Below are 13,798 nucleotides of genomic sequence, written 5' to 3' on the forward strand. Positions count from 1 at the left end.
TCGGCGCAGGAAGGCTAGCTGGCATGCGCTCTGAGGAAAAACTGTGGGTTGGACTGCTCCGCTCTTTAATAAAAGCACGTAAATGCTTCTCTAAATAGAGATGTAAGAATTGCTCTCTGTGGGGAATAACAAGCATAAGCACGGAAGGAGAATTAGTGAGGGAACCCCTCTGGGAGCGTGGACGACCCGCTTCCCTGGGACTATGGAGGAGCCGCGGCCGGCACAGCCGGTCCTCTTTCTGTTAACCAACCTCGAAAAAACGAGAGCGCCTTTTTGAAGATGTAATGGGACTTCATTTTCCTAAGCCCTGTGGCAGAGAGGACTAAGGGATAGTTCTTGATAATCCAATCAAAGACTGATGACTCATCAATTCTGGGGGAGAGGGCCGGCAGTGGCATGATCTCTATATAGTTCCGCGGGTCCTTAACGGTGGACCCATTTCTCCAGCTCCACGCTTTTTACTTTTTTTTTTTTTGGTTTTTCGAGACAGGGTCTCTCTGTGTAGCCCTGGCTGTCCTGGACTCGCTTTGCAGACCAGGCTGGCCTCTAACTCACAGCGATCCGCCCGCCTCTGCCTCCCGAGTGCTGGGATTAAAGGCATGCGCCACTGCGCCCGGCTCTTTTTTACTTTTTTTGTTTTGGGGAAAGGCGTCATTATGTTGTGCCCAGGTACACACTATATAATTTAGGCTGGCTGCAAATTCTCGGCAATCCTCCTCCTTCAGTCTGTTAAATGCTAGGTTTACAAGTACTAGGCATCACTCCTTCCACTTTTATAGTATTTTACTACAAAACGCCAAGGCTTTACCACAGGGCACAGACTTGCCCTAGAAAAGCCCTCAGTAAGGGCTGGAGAGAGGATGGCTCGGAGGTTAAGAGCACCCACTGTTCTTCCAGAGGTTCAATTCCCGGCAACCGCATGGCGGCTCACAACCATCTATAATGAGATCTGGTGCCCTCTTCTGGCGTGCAGCCATACATGCAGGCAGAATACTGTATACATAATAAATCTAAAACAAACAAAAACCCTCAGTAAACTTGGTTTTTGAAAGCTCCTAAGGCGGGTGTCTCCCAGGTTTCAACATCAGTGTGGTACCTAGTTCAAAGTGGGAAGCTCCTAAATTGAGATTGGCCTGCCAACGGAAGCCCAGCCAGAGTGCCTGAAGGAGCCCTAAACTCCTTAAAGCCCAAATTTAGTATGTCGCTCCAAGCCAAGAGCAACTCCTCTGAACCAGAGGCCAACTGGGTCTACAAATTTTGTGTTCTCCTCTGTTACTGTATGAATAGTGCTAAGGGGCAAAGGTACACGCCACCAAGCTGACGCGCACACACACACACGTTTGAAAGAGGTCTTTCAGAGTAATCTATTGTATATATGTATAATAATATAAATGTATATGTAAAAAAGTAAAATGAAAAAAGGTCTTTCAGGCCCCGATGTGGTGGCACACGCCTTTAATCCCAGCACTTGGGAGGTAGAGGCAGGCGGATTGCTGTTCAAGGCCAGCCTGGTCTACAAAGCGAGCCCAGGACAGCCAAGGCTGTTACACATAGAAACCCTGTCTTCAAAAACAAAAACAAACAAACAAAAAAGAAAGAAAGAAAGAAAAGAAAAGAAAAAAAAAATCCTGTCAAAAACAAAACCCTGGGTTGGAGAGATGGCTCAGGGTTTGCTCTTCCGAAGGTCCCGAGTTCAATTCCCAGCAACCACATGGTGGCTTACAACCACCTGTAATGAGATCTGGTGTCTTCTTGTGGTGGGAAGGCACATGTGTGGGCAGAATAATGTATAAATAAATCTTTAAAAAAAAAAGAAAAGAAAAGAAATTACATCCCAAGCTAGAGAGAGAGAGCTCAGAGGACTTGAGTTCAATTCCCAGCAACCACATGGTGGCTCACAGCCATCTACAATGTGATCTAATGCCCTCTTCTGGTGTGCAGGTGTACATGCTGGCAGAGCATTGTATAATCAAATAAATCTTAAAAAAGAAAGAAAGAAAGAAAGAAAAATCCCACCCCAAAGCCAGACCTGTAAGATTAGACTCAGGCTGAGCAGGTCAGGTCAGCTTGGCCTACACTGGGAGCCCAATTAAAAAAATAATAATAATAATAATAATAATCGACTCCACCTCTCTTATGCATTATGGTCATTTAGAAACCTCAGAGGTTCTTACTGCATAATTACCCAAACACCTCTTGCCTCCTCCAGACTTTGGAGAGATCGTACCAGCCATACCCTCAACATAAACAGGCTCGTAGACATGTTTATCCCATTCTCTTAACAATGCCTGGCACAGGACAAGTGTCCCTTTAAAGACAAACACCTCTAGGGAACATGAATAAAAAAAGCGCGTATTTTATAAAACTCTAAATTTATTCAAAGTGTTAAAAGATTTCACTCTTCCCTCTAAAATAGTATACCAAAAACAAAACAAAAAAACAAACAAACAAAAAAAAACCCCCAAAAACCTATTTTCTTAGCCACTGTGACTTCCTTTCCTCAGGACCAGCCTCTGCCCTCCAACTCTCCCACAGCACTGTTACAAAGCCAGCTCCTCCCTTTCCCAGTGCCCTGCCGTGACTGCCCAGCCAAGCCCAGCATGGCTTTTCAGTCCTCTGTGGCAGAAAGGCTGGCTGGGGAATGCACAGGTGACACCCAAGAGACAGAGGGGTGCTTTGTGCTTTTCAGAGAATAGCTAGTTGGCTTTTTTCAAGCGGACCACTGTTCTTGCCCATGGACACCTGTTTAGAGCCAAACATTTGGCTTAGGTCACCCAGAGCCTTGCAAAGCCTTTGTCCAGATCTCCCCAGGCATGGGTCCATCCACGACAACTGCATCTAATGACCACACATGCCGTCTGTCTCCTTGGCAACTACTGTTCAGAGCAGAAAGACTGGCACATGGGAAGTAGGGCTTGACGGAGTCCCAACTGTTCAGAGCACGAACCCCAAAACCCCAGGGCAGGATGAGCCAGGACCAGCGAGGACCACAGGAGGCGGGATAGCAAAGGGAGGCAAGGTCTAATGACATAAGTCTGGGGTAAGCAAAGATCCTCTGAGACCCCCTTCCCACCCCCCACATCCTGCAAGTACCAGGATGAATGGAGAAAAGAGGATGAAACAGAAGAAAGGGGTTCTGCTGTGGTGACGACAACTGCTCAGGGCTGGGGAGGAGCCTTCTGGAATCTGTAGCTGGCTGTTTTCCTGTTCTGTGAAGCTGGGTGGAGGGCCAGAAGCCAGACCCAGGAAGACTTCATCAGCTCTGATCCTTGTCCTTAACTAGTAAGACGGTGTGCTGGCCCCCACTGGACACAGTTAAGACCACACGGTTCTCCAGCTGTTTGCCAGTCATTTCCACAGGGCTCCAGGCATCTTCCTCCTCCCCAGTGCCCAGCTGGTAGTTGGTGCCCATGCCCCAGGCAAAAACACGACCTGCAAAGGACAGAAATAGAGGCAGCTATCCTTGGGGTCCTCAGCCTGGCCTTTCTACACCAGGAAATGGCCGAGACATGAGGCTGAACTTTTGTCATGACCAATAGCAGTCTGGCAAGGTCCCAGGCCAAGAGTTCAAGGGAGTCTGGAAGAGCCTGGGAGGTTATATCTGCCACAGCATCCTCCCCACAGCACTGAGGGGCCCCGTCCTGAATCCCCGTTGCTGGAACCAGCCAACTTTACACTGTTCAGGACTCTCCCTTGGGTTTGATATGCCATCCTCTGGTGTTTTGTTTTTAATTGTTTTGATAAGATGTCACTATGCGGTTCTGGCTGGTCTAGAACTCACTATGTAGATAAGACTGGCCTCAAACTCGTGAGATACGCGGCTCACAATAATCAGTAACTCCAGTCCCCGGGGATATGATGCCCTCTTCTGGTCTCTGTAGGCATCAGTATATACATGCAGGCAAGACAACATAGATATTTTAAAAGATAAAAAATAAGTAAAAAATAAAAAAAACATTCTTGAACCCAGTATGATGGTGCACACCTTTGATTCCAGAACTCAGAAGGCAAAGGCAGAGGCAAACAGATCTCTATGAGTTCCAGGCCAGCCTGGTCTACATAGTGAGACCCTTTATCAAAAAACAACAGTAAAAACACTTCAGAGTTTCTGAGAGTCAATGGTAAAGCAGTGTTGTTATCTCCAGCACTGCATCTCAATTCCACCTGACAGGAGACAAGAATTTGCTGGTCATCATGAGCCCCAGGCTCCAACCATACCAGGTCTGAGGAGCCCCACTTACCATCCTTGGACACGGCATACCCCACAGAAGCCCCACAGGCCACTGAGGAGATGATGGGCAGCCTGGAAATGTGGGTGGGGATGCTCTTCTCCTCAGCACCCTCCCCAAGGCCCAGGCGCCCATACTCAGCCCGGCCCAGGCTGTATGCTTTTCCTGTGGGGTGAGGGAGAGAGCAGAGCATTAGCGGGGGCCCCACGCTCCTGAGGGCTTGCTGCTATTCTCAGGTGGTGATACGGTCTGCAGGGAGCGGGAGCTAGGGACATAGAAGGACATGGGACTCCTACCTTCGGAATCCATGCAGATTGTATGATGCTGGCCCCCAGAGAAGCCCACCCAGGACTTGGTGGAATTCTTGAAGGATGTCAAGTTCTGAGGAATGAAGCAAGATCCAGTGCCTGGAGTTCCTGTTGTCAAGGGTGAAGGTGTTCCAGAAGCTTCCCTTCTCACTGCAAGCCCTCCCACCACCCCCTCCAGAAATGCTTTGAGGGGTCTAGAGTCGTGCCTGATGCTGGGATCAGGACTCACCGAGCTGGTGATAGTTGGAGAGGCCAAAGCCATACACGTGGCCCTCTCGAGAGATGGCAAAAGTGAAATAGGCGCCACAGAAGGCATCCTGGAACCGGACACGGCCACGGCTTCCCCTGGATTTCAGCAGCACACATTTGGGGACCAGGAGTCGCTCTGTAGTATAAAGGAAGCCAGGATCAGTGACAGATACAGGGTGTTTTCTCTTCCACAAAATCCCCGAAGGAGGATAAGCCGGGTCATCCTTGTTAGAAGGGGAGTAACTTAAGCCAATGGAGTTCAAATGCCCTACTCCGAATTTTAAAAGTCACGAAGTGGAATTGACTCTGTGCCAAACATTTTTTTCTTTTTTCTTTTTGGTTTTTCGAGACAGGGTTTCTCTGTGTAGCCTTGGCTGTCCTGGACTCACTTTGTAGACCAGGCTGGCCTCAAACTCACAGTGATCCGCCTCCCTCTGCCTCCCGAGTGCTGGGATTAAAGGCGTGCGCCACCACGCCCAACTTGGCCCAGCTTGGTGGTGCTTACCTTTAATCCCAGCACTCGGGAGGCAGAGGGAGGCGGATCACTGTGAGTTTGAGGCCAGCCTGGTCTAAAAAGTGAGTCCAGGACAGCCAAGGCTACACAGAGAAACCCTGTCTCGAAAAACCAAAAAGAAAAAAGAAAAAAAGGTAAGCGTCACCACACCCGGCCACCAGACATTTTTTGATTAAGTCATTTCTCTCTTTATAGTAACCCATAGGGGTAGGGCGAGAGAAGGGGGTTTAGAGGTAAGGAGTCAGTCCCCAAAGTCTGAGGATCTCGACTCTGTCCCATTTTTCTTTTCTTTTTTTTTTTTTTTGAGATTATTTATTGGCTGGTCTAGAACTTACACTTCTGCCACCTGCCCACATTACAGCCTGCAAGTGCACTGAATGTAAGCCCCTCACACAGAATCCCTACTGCCTTTTACCAAATTGTCCCCCTGGAGGCATCAAAGCCACTTACCAAGGCCCTGGCGACCACCTCGATTGGCAAATAATTCAGGCACACGGCCCAGCTGACCCTGCTCTCCACAACCCAAGGTGTAGAGGTCTCCATCAGTAGTCAGCATCACCAAGTGGTCATTCCCTGAGGACAAGAGGAAAGCAGCAGAGGAAGGGCTTGTCTGCGAGGTCTGAGGCTGAGTTGCCTCAGCTCCTGGCCGCAGTGTGCCCAACACTCACCTGAGGCTACCTTCACCACAGGCATATCTAGCTGCACTTGAACAGGCACCATGCTCTTCTTCATGGGCTCCAACAACCCGATCACACCGTTATTGTCCTAAGGGAAGCGACAGAGACTTAAGCAGCCAGTCCTGTTGCTCTGTAGGGGCAAGACAGCTGCCTGGGGAAAGGCAGCAAGTGACAGCAAATATGGACAGTGAGACAGCAGCAGGGGCCTGAGGAATGAAAACACCCACAGTACGGGAACTGTGTTAAAGCAAGCGAGGGGCAGATGTGCTGTAGGTCAACAAATCTGGCTAAGAGTCAGTTAATAATTGGAGCAGCACGGCAAGAAGATGGAGGTGCAATGCATTATTCCAAGCATTTCTGTTAAAAACTTCCCCATAGAAACGTTAACAACAGCCTCTACAGGCATGCTGGCAAGCTCCGTTAATCCTAGAACTTACCAGCCTGAGTTATGATCTCTTTGAGTTGGAGGTCAGCCTCATCTACACGGGGATACACATCAAGACCCCATCTCAAAAAAATAAATGAGGGCCTAGCACAGCACAGTGACACACACACACACACTTTTAATCCTAGAGGCAGGAGAACCTCTGTGAGGTCAGAGCCCAGCCTGTTCTACAAAGCAAGCCCTAGGACAGACAGAACTACATGAAGTAGTAGTTTATGTACAAAAACTAAGTGAATGAATGAATGAATAGATAATTGCCTTTGCAATAGCCTTAATAAGGACATACTCATGAGATTCCAATTTGTTTTTTAATTTACTTTTAAGGCATGTGCGTGTTTTGCATGTACCTGTGTCTATGCACCATGTGTGGGCCTGGAACCTGAGTTATAAACAGCCATGACTGCTATGTAGGTGTGGAAAACTGAGCCTGAGTCCTCTGAAAAGATATACATGCTCTTAACCATGGAGGCATCACTCCAGCCACAAGACTGAAACCATTATTTCACTACGCTGGGATGGTAGCTCTCTTGAGGCTGTTCTTGCCTGACGTTCACAAAGCCCAGGGTTTGATCTCTGCCATCGGACAAGAATGGGAGCCCATAATTCCAGCACCCAGAAGACGGAGGCAGGAGGATCAGAAGTTCAAAGTCATTCTCAGCTACACAGCCAGTATGGGGCTAACCTGAAATACATGAGACCTTGTCTTGGGGGGAGCGGGAGACAGGGACGGATGGATGGACACTATACTCCCTAGACTTAGAAAGACCAAGAAGTGACACTCACCACCCCCACAAATCTTTCCTTCAAAGCCTCCAGAAGAGGGTCATGAATGAGAAGGGGAAACGGAGAACGAGGCAGGGGATGAGCAGACACAGCAGCCTCCAGGGACAGCCACAGCCCAGAGGCAACCTTGACCCATCCCTTCCCAAAGACACATATCTCACTCAAGCAGCCAGTCAAGTGGACAGCCCAGACGAAGATGGCAGGGGTTGGCTCTGGGCCCTGCTTCTGCATGTGACTGCTCCTTCCCACCAGTAGGCAAGCAGAACAGGCACAGGAAAGCAGGTCATTTGGGGATCCTGAGTTCACTCTGCCTGCCAGCCTGCACATAATTTTGTAGGCCCAGTCTTACCCGGAAAGAGCCCCACAGGAAGACACGACCATCTTCGGTGAGGGCTGCTGTGTGACTGTCTCCTGCGGACACTTGCACCACCTTCTCTTGCAGCTCCACTTCCCCAGGGACCATCTCTGAGCCCTCGACTGATGTGTCCCTTCCCAGGGCACCCTCATCATTGCAGCCGAAGGAGTAGACCTGTGCCCAGGGTGTCCCATTAGCACAGAGCCTGACCCACAACCTTGCCCCCAGGCCATATCCAGCCCAACCCTGCAACCCTCTGACCTACCTGGCCACTTTGGCTCAGGCACACAGTATGCATGCCCCCAGCCTCAGCCTGCACAACGTCTTGCAGAAGGGGCACCAAGGCCGGCTTCTTCCTCTCCAGCACACTCTCACCCAGCCCCAGCTGGCCCACGTCGCCCTGGCCCAGTGTCAGCACCAAGCCTGGTTCTGTGTTGTGGGACCTGTGTGAGACTGAAGGGCGGAGAAGACAGCCCCTGAGTGTGCAGGATGAGGGCAGAGACAGAGGTCACATCACGGGCTCTGGGATTCTGACGGCCTGGGTTCAAGCCCTTGCTCTGCCAACAGGCCATAAATAAGACCTTTGTGGACCTAAGTTTCCTCATCTGTGAATGGAGGATGATAAGAATATCTGTCTCGCAGGGTTTTTGTAAGGATTAAAACACAAGCACGTTATTGACACGAGGAGGACTGAGGAACAAGGAGACACCCACACAGTAAAATGGATCTTGGTGCGCAGAGCACAAGGGCAGTGAGGACAAAAGGCAATTTCCACGTGAGCCCAGGTAGAAGGTATGGACCCATAGTGCCAACCTTTTACTAACTGCTCATTCTACCAACACTAGCTGGTTCTGCAGATCTCCCATATTTAGAAGTCCATGTTGCCAGGCCTGGTGGCATACACCTTTAATCCTAGTCCTTGGAGACAGAGGGAGGTGAATCTTTGTAAGTTCAAGGCCAGCCTGGTCTATATTCTGAGTTCCAGGATAGCCAGGACTATTCTACCTAAAACAACCTCAAAAATAGAAGACACTGCTTTACAGCACATGGAACAGAGCCTCCCAGTGTCGCTAACCTTCCCAGGTAATAAAGCTAATTAGCGGAGTTTACACTGGAACTCAGGGCAACCACCTGGGTTAGAGCACTTATTAGCTCCCATCTGAATGCCCCTCCAGCCCTGTACACAGGAGAGAAACAGCCCCTCCTGCCAGCATGGGCAGCACACTGGCTGCTTCAGAGGAACAGAGGGCCCAGTAAGAACCCACAGGTGCATTTGCAGAGCAGTGTGGGCCATACAGTGGGGAGTGCAAGGTCTTTTGGTGGCCAATGAAAGCCTGCCACAGCCCTCCGGTCAATGGCATCCAGTGCCCTCCCCAAGGGTGTGGCCTCAGCTGCCTGGGCCACTGCCGCTGCACAGAGGCTGCACTGGGCAGGAAGCCAGCTGGTTGGGTTTTCTGGTCAGTTGGGCTTGGCCCACAGGCACCTTGGCAGGAGCGGGTGGCAGGACCGCGGTTATGAGGGCCTGCAAAAAACAGACACTGTCTGAGTGTGCGCCTACGCTCCTCCCTCCCATGCTAGCCGTCAATTTCTCTTGTCCTCGCACACTCTGGGGTTGTGAGAGAGAGAAAAGTTACAGGACAGGTCTCGTCTAATCCCCAACGACTCAGACAGGTTGACGGGAGATTTCATCTCTACTCTATCAAGGAAAGCTCAACCTCAGCTAGATGAAGTGACGTGGCTGTGGTCACACATGGAAAAAGAGGCGGAGCTCGGACCTGAACCCATCTCTGAAAACCCAGTAGGTCCAAGAGCCTTGGGCTTTCAAAAAGCTGTTAGTTCAGAGCAAATGGACCTAAGGCCAAGGACTTTTCAGGGAGAGGAGCCCAAAGTACTTTAGATAGACTAAGTCATGCATTTGCCTGGGGCCAAATTCTAGGATTTTCGTTTTGTTGTTGTTTTTGGTTTTTTGGGGTGGGGGGAGAGGGTTTTATCAGCATTTGCGTTGAGTGCTCTGGTAAGTCTTGGCTTAGGCCTCTTTTTTGACTGCTAAAGGATTGAACTGGGTGAGACGCAGGAGAACCTCCAGCTGGGCAGAGTCCCTGGACATCTAAGCCCCTCAGCGCTTCAAGCCAGGGAGGAAGGAGCACAGGCCCGGAGTCTCAGAGCCAAGAAGGGACGGCGGCCAGCTTACCTTTCACCTTCTTGCTTTTGGGGATGGCATCTTCTGGGGGTGACCTTCTCTTAGCTATGCGCTTGGGTGGCATCTTCCGGTCCTGAAAAACCCGGCCAAATACTACTTGTCAGAATAACATCTTCCCGTGCGATATTTATCAAAAGCCTGAGAAGTAAGAGGGATCCCACAGCAGTCACGCCTCTGAGCGTCTATCCCAGAGCCGTGATTCGTGAGTAAGGGGAAGTTCACAAACACTCTCTACTGTTGCTAACATGGGGAAAAATGAGCAAATCACATGCTTAATACTACTGGGCTGAGGGCTGCTCATCCTGGCGAGAACCTGCCTAAGCCGCAAGTCCAGTCCTGGTTCAAATCCCAGAACTGGGTCTGGTGGCACACGATGTTATCTCAGCTCTAAGTGGGTGGAGTCGGGAGGAGTTCAGCACTAGCATACTGGCCACACTTGGAGACTATCCACGGTACAACAGTAGGAAGCCATCAAAAATGACAGTTTTAGAGACAAACTCTACTGAACAGAAAGATGGTTCTCTGTGACTAAGAAAAGCAGACGGAAGCCGAGGGTAGTGTCTACTCACGACTCCAGCACTGCTGCACCCAGAGTTCCAGGCCAGCCAGTTTCAAACACATCTAACAAAAACAAGTGGTACATGCCTTTAATCCCAGCATTTACTCAAGAGACAGAGACAGGCGGATCTCTGGCCTACTTAGTAAATCCCAGGCCAGCCACAGCCACACAGGGAGACTCTGTCTCAAAACAAGGCAAAACAACAAACCACACAGGACAAAATCAAAACCCCAAGCCCAAACCAGGCAGTCTAACTATTATTTTGAAACAGAGTCCAACGCAGCTTAGGATGGCCTTGAACTCCTCACCTTCCTTCCAGTACCTCCTGAGGTGAATTTGAGAAGTGGCTGGTGTACTGGGTTAAATGAGCTAATACTGTGGCAGCACGCCAGGTTGGGGTGTGGCTCACTGGCAGTGTGTTTGAGGCCCTAGATTCCATCCCATAACAGGAAAAAAGTTTTAAATAAATAAAACTGGGGGGGTGGGGGGTGGGTGGAGAGATAGATGGCTCAGTAGGTAAGAGCACTGATTGTTCTTCCAGAGGTCCTGAGTTCAACTCCCAGCAACCACATGGTGGCTCACAACCATCTATAATGTGACCTAATGCACACTGTGCACTAAATAAATAAATAAATCTTTTAAAAAATATAAAATAAAACTGGAAGCCTGGCATGGTGGTGCATGCCTTTAATCCCAGGCAGAGGCAGGCAGATCACTGTGGGCTCAAAGCCAGCCTAGTCTACAAAGTGAGTCCAGAATAGCAAAGGCTACACAGAGAAACCCTGTCTTGAAAAACCAAGAATAAATAAATAAACAAATAAAATAAAACTGAGAGCCAAGCATAGTGGTACACACCTTTAATTCTAGCACTCAAGGAGGCAGAAGCAGAAGCTCTGAGTTCAAGGCCAGCTTGGTCTACAAAGCGACTCCATAGCAGCTAATGCTACACAGAATAATCCTGTCTTGAAAAACCAAAAAATTTTAAAAAATTGTTTAAAGGAAATAAAATAAAGCTGGGAGTTGTGGCACAAGCCTTAATCCAAGCAGACTAGCCAGCCTATCCACATAGAGAGTTTAAGGACAGGCAGGTCTATATAGAGACCCTGTCTCAAAGACAAACTCAATAAATAATTTAAAATGTTCCTATAGTAAGTGCTCACTCAATAATAATGTTGGTGGTAGAGCGGTCTTTAGGGTCTTCTCCCAGGCAATACTGAAACACATAGCTATTGGGATCTAAGCAAGCTCACCAGTCCTTCTCCTGACAGACAGGGATGAAAATCCTGCTCAAGGGCCGGGCGTGGTGGTGCACACCTTTAATCCCAGCACTTAGGAGGCCTAGGCAGGCAGGTCACTGTGAGTTCAAGGTGAGCCTGGTCTACAAAGGGAGTCCAGGACAGTCAAGGCTACACAGAGAAACCCTGTCTCAAAAAACCAAACCAACCAACAAACCATTCTGCTCAAGGCGACAAGAAAGAGAACAGCAAAGGCCCCGCCCAGTGTCTGCTGGGACCTGATCTGAACTACCCCATGCCTCCTGTGAGGTCCAATAGCCTCAGGCTTCCCAGTTGTCAACTCTGAAGCTCTGGACACAAGGCTAGAGAGTTCTGACTCAGAGGGAGGAAACTGAAGCATTTAAAACAGGCCCAGGATCCTGCCGAGCCTGTGTGGGTTGTGGCTGGCCCAGTTCTGCCATGAGGTGGCTTCCATCCTCCCTGTGATGGGACCCGCCTCTGAGACCCCTCTCCCTACGAGGAAAATGGTTGCTCTTTGGGATTAATGGGAACTCAATCCACTGTCATATGTTAAAAAGGAGATGTCAAGGCTGGGCATGGTGGCACAAATCTTTAATCCCAGCACTTGGAAGGCAGAGGCAAGTAGATTTCTGTGAGTTTGAAGACAGCCAGGGCTGTGTTACACAGAGACAACCCTGTCTCAAAACAAAACAAAGCAAAGCAAACAAAAGATGACAAGGACCTCTGAAGGCAGGCAGAAGTCTGGGCTGCACACATGCCATTAGCACAGAGCAGACACTCAGTGACGTGCGTGCCCATCTCACAGACTCAGGCTCAGATGCCATGTGTGGCAGAGACAGAGGAGGTGGCAACCTGCTTCGTGTGCTCATGGAACTTACATTGTAGGAAGAAAATAAGATTATTCTAAAAGTCATCCCTTGTTCCTCTCCTCCTAAAGTCGTCATTCCCGCCCACAGAAACTAGGAAAATGTTTTTCATGAATTTTCAATGCACAACAACAACAACAAAACAAATTTTACACGCCTGTAATCCCAGCACTCAGGAGGCAGAGGCAGGTGGATCTCTGAGTTTGAGGCCAGCCTGGTCTACAGAGCGAGTCCAGGACAGCCAAGGCTACACAAAGAAAACCTGTCTGGAAAAAACACAAAATTTACTTTTCAAAACAAGCTGAAGTTAGGCATGGTGGCAAATGCCTGGAATCCTAGCTTTTGAGAAAAAGGTCATTCCCAGCCACATAGCCACACTGAGGATAGCCCAGGCTACACGAGACCCTGTCTTAAAAACCAAAACAAAGGGTTTTTAGAGATGATCCTTAAGTCAGTAAAGTGACAGTTGTGCAAAGCACAACATACCTACAATCCTAGTACAGGGAAGGCGGGGAGACACACAGCCCCCCCGCAGAAGCTCCCTGGCTTGGCAGGGTACCCTAACAGGTCAGCTCCAGATTCACTGGCCCAATGAGGAAGGTAGAGAGCCATCAATAAAGACACTGTGGCCAAACTTCTGCCCTCCACATTCACACAAACACGTGTGTACACCACACAACAAACAACCCAACTCAGAAAGACATCGTCACTCCTATTTCATGAAGCTCAGTTGCCAGATCCAATGGGTCCCCTGCTGAGGGGAGAGATCCTGAGGTACCCTAGTCGTCTTTGAGCCACACGGTCTTCTGACTGGGGCAACTCTTGGTGCTGCACTTGGCAGTAGGCAAACACAGACACAAGGCAAGGGAAGGGCAGCACTTTTTAAAAGGTGGACCTAGTTGGGTGTGGTGGGCAGAGACAGGATTTGTGATCGCCACAATTCTAGGCCAGACTGGTCTACACAGTGAGACCTACCCTGTTTCAACAAATATATAAGCCAGAGCTGAAGAGATGGACCAACTCTTCTCGGGGACCCACGTTTGGTTCCCAGCATCCAGGGGCTGCTCACAATCACCTGTAACTCGAGTCCCAGGGAATCCAATGCCCTCTTCTGGCCTCCTGGGCCACAGCATGCATGTGGTACACAGACACACATACAGGCAAAAATACTCATAAACGTAAAAACATCTGTCACCATATTTGCATTCCCCCTTCCACTCTCCAGGATCCATCTTCAAGGACTTTAAAAACTGGGAAAAGGCTGGGCATGGTGGCACACGCCTTTAATCCCAGCACTCGGGAGGCAGAGGCAGGCGGATCGCTGTGAGTTCAAGGCCAGCCTGGTCTACAAAGTGAG

General features: G+C 49.5%; 1 protein-coding gene across 2 annotated transcripts; it reads right to left on the bottom strand.

The window, feature by feature from the left end:
* Positions 1-3,074: 3,074 nt before the first annotated feature.
* Positions 3,075-9,833, bottom strand: Rcc1 (regulator of chromosome condensation 1). 2 transcript variants are annotated; one of them, XM_051171005.1, is made up of 10 exons: positions 9,752-9,833; positions 9,044-9,082; positions 7,826-8,013; positions 7,555-7,734; positions 5,969-6,065; positions 5,751-5,873; positions 4,767-4,922; positions 4,526-4,645; positions 4,242-4,394; positions 3,075-3,432 (listed from the first exon to the last, which is right to left on the bottom strand). In XM_051171005.1, the coding sequence occupies exons 1-10, from the start codon at positions 9,822-9,824 to the stop codon at positions 3,257-3,259; spliced, it is 1,305 nt and encodes a 434-aa protein (XP_051026962.1). In that variant the 5' UTR covers positions 9,825-9,833; the 3' UTR covers positions 3,075-3,256. The 2 variants fall into 2 exon arrangements, with proteins under 2 accessions (XP_051026962.1, XP_051026963.1); XM_051171006.1 differs by lacking the exon at positions 9,044-9,082.
* Between the last annotated feature and the right edge of the window lie 3,965 nt (positions 9,834-13,798).

Source organism: Acomys russatus, chromosome 29 (assembly GCF_903995435.1).
Source record: "Acomys russatus chromosome 29, mAcoRus1.1, whole genome shotgun sequence".
NCBI classification, from domain to species: domain Eukaryota; kingdom Metazoa; phylum Chordata; class Mammalia; order Rodentia; family Muridae; genus Acomys; species Acomys russatus.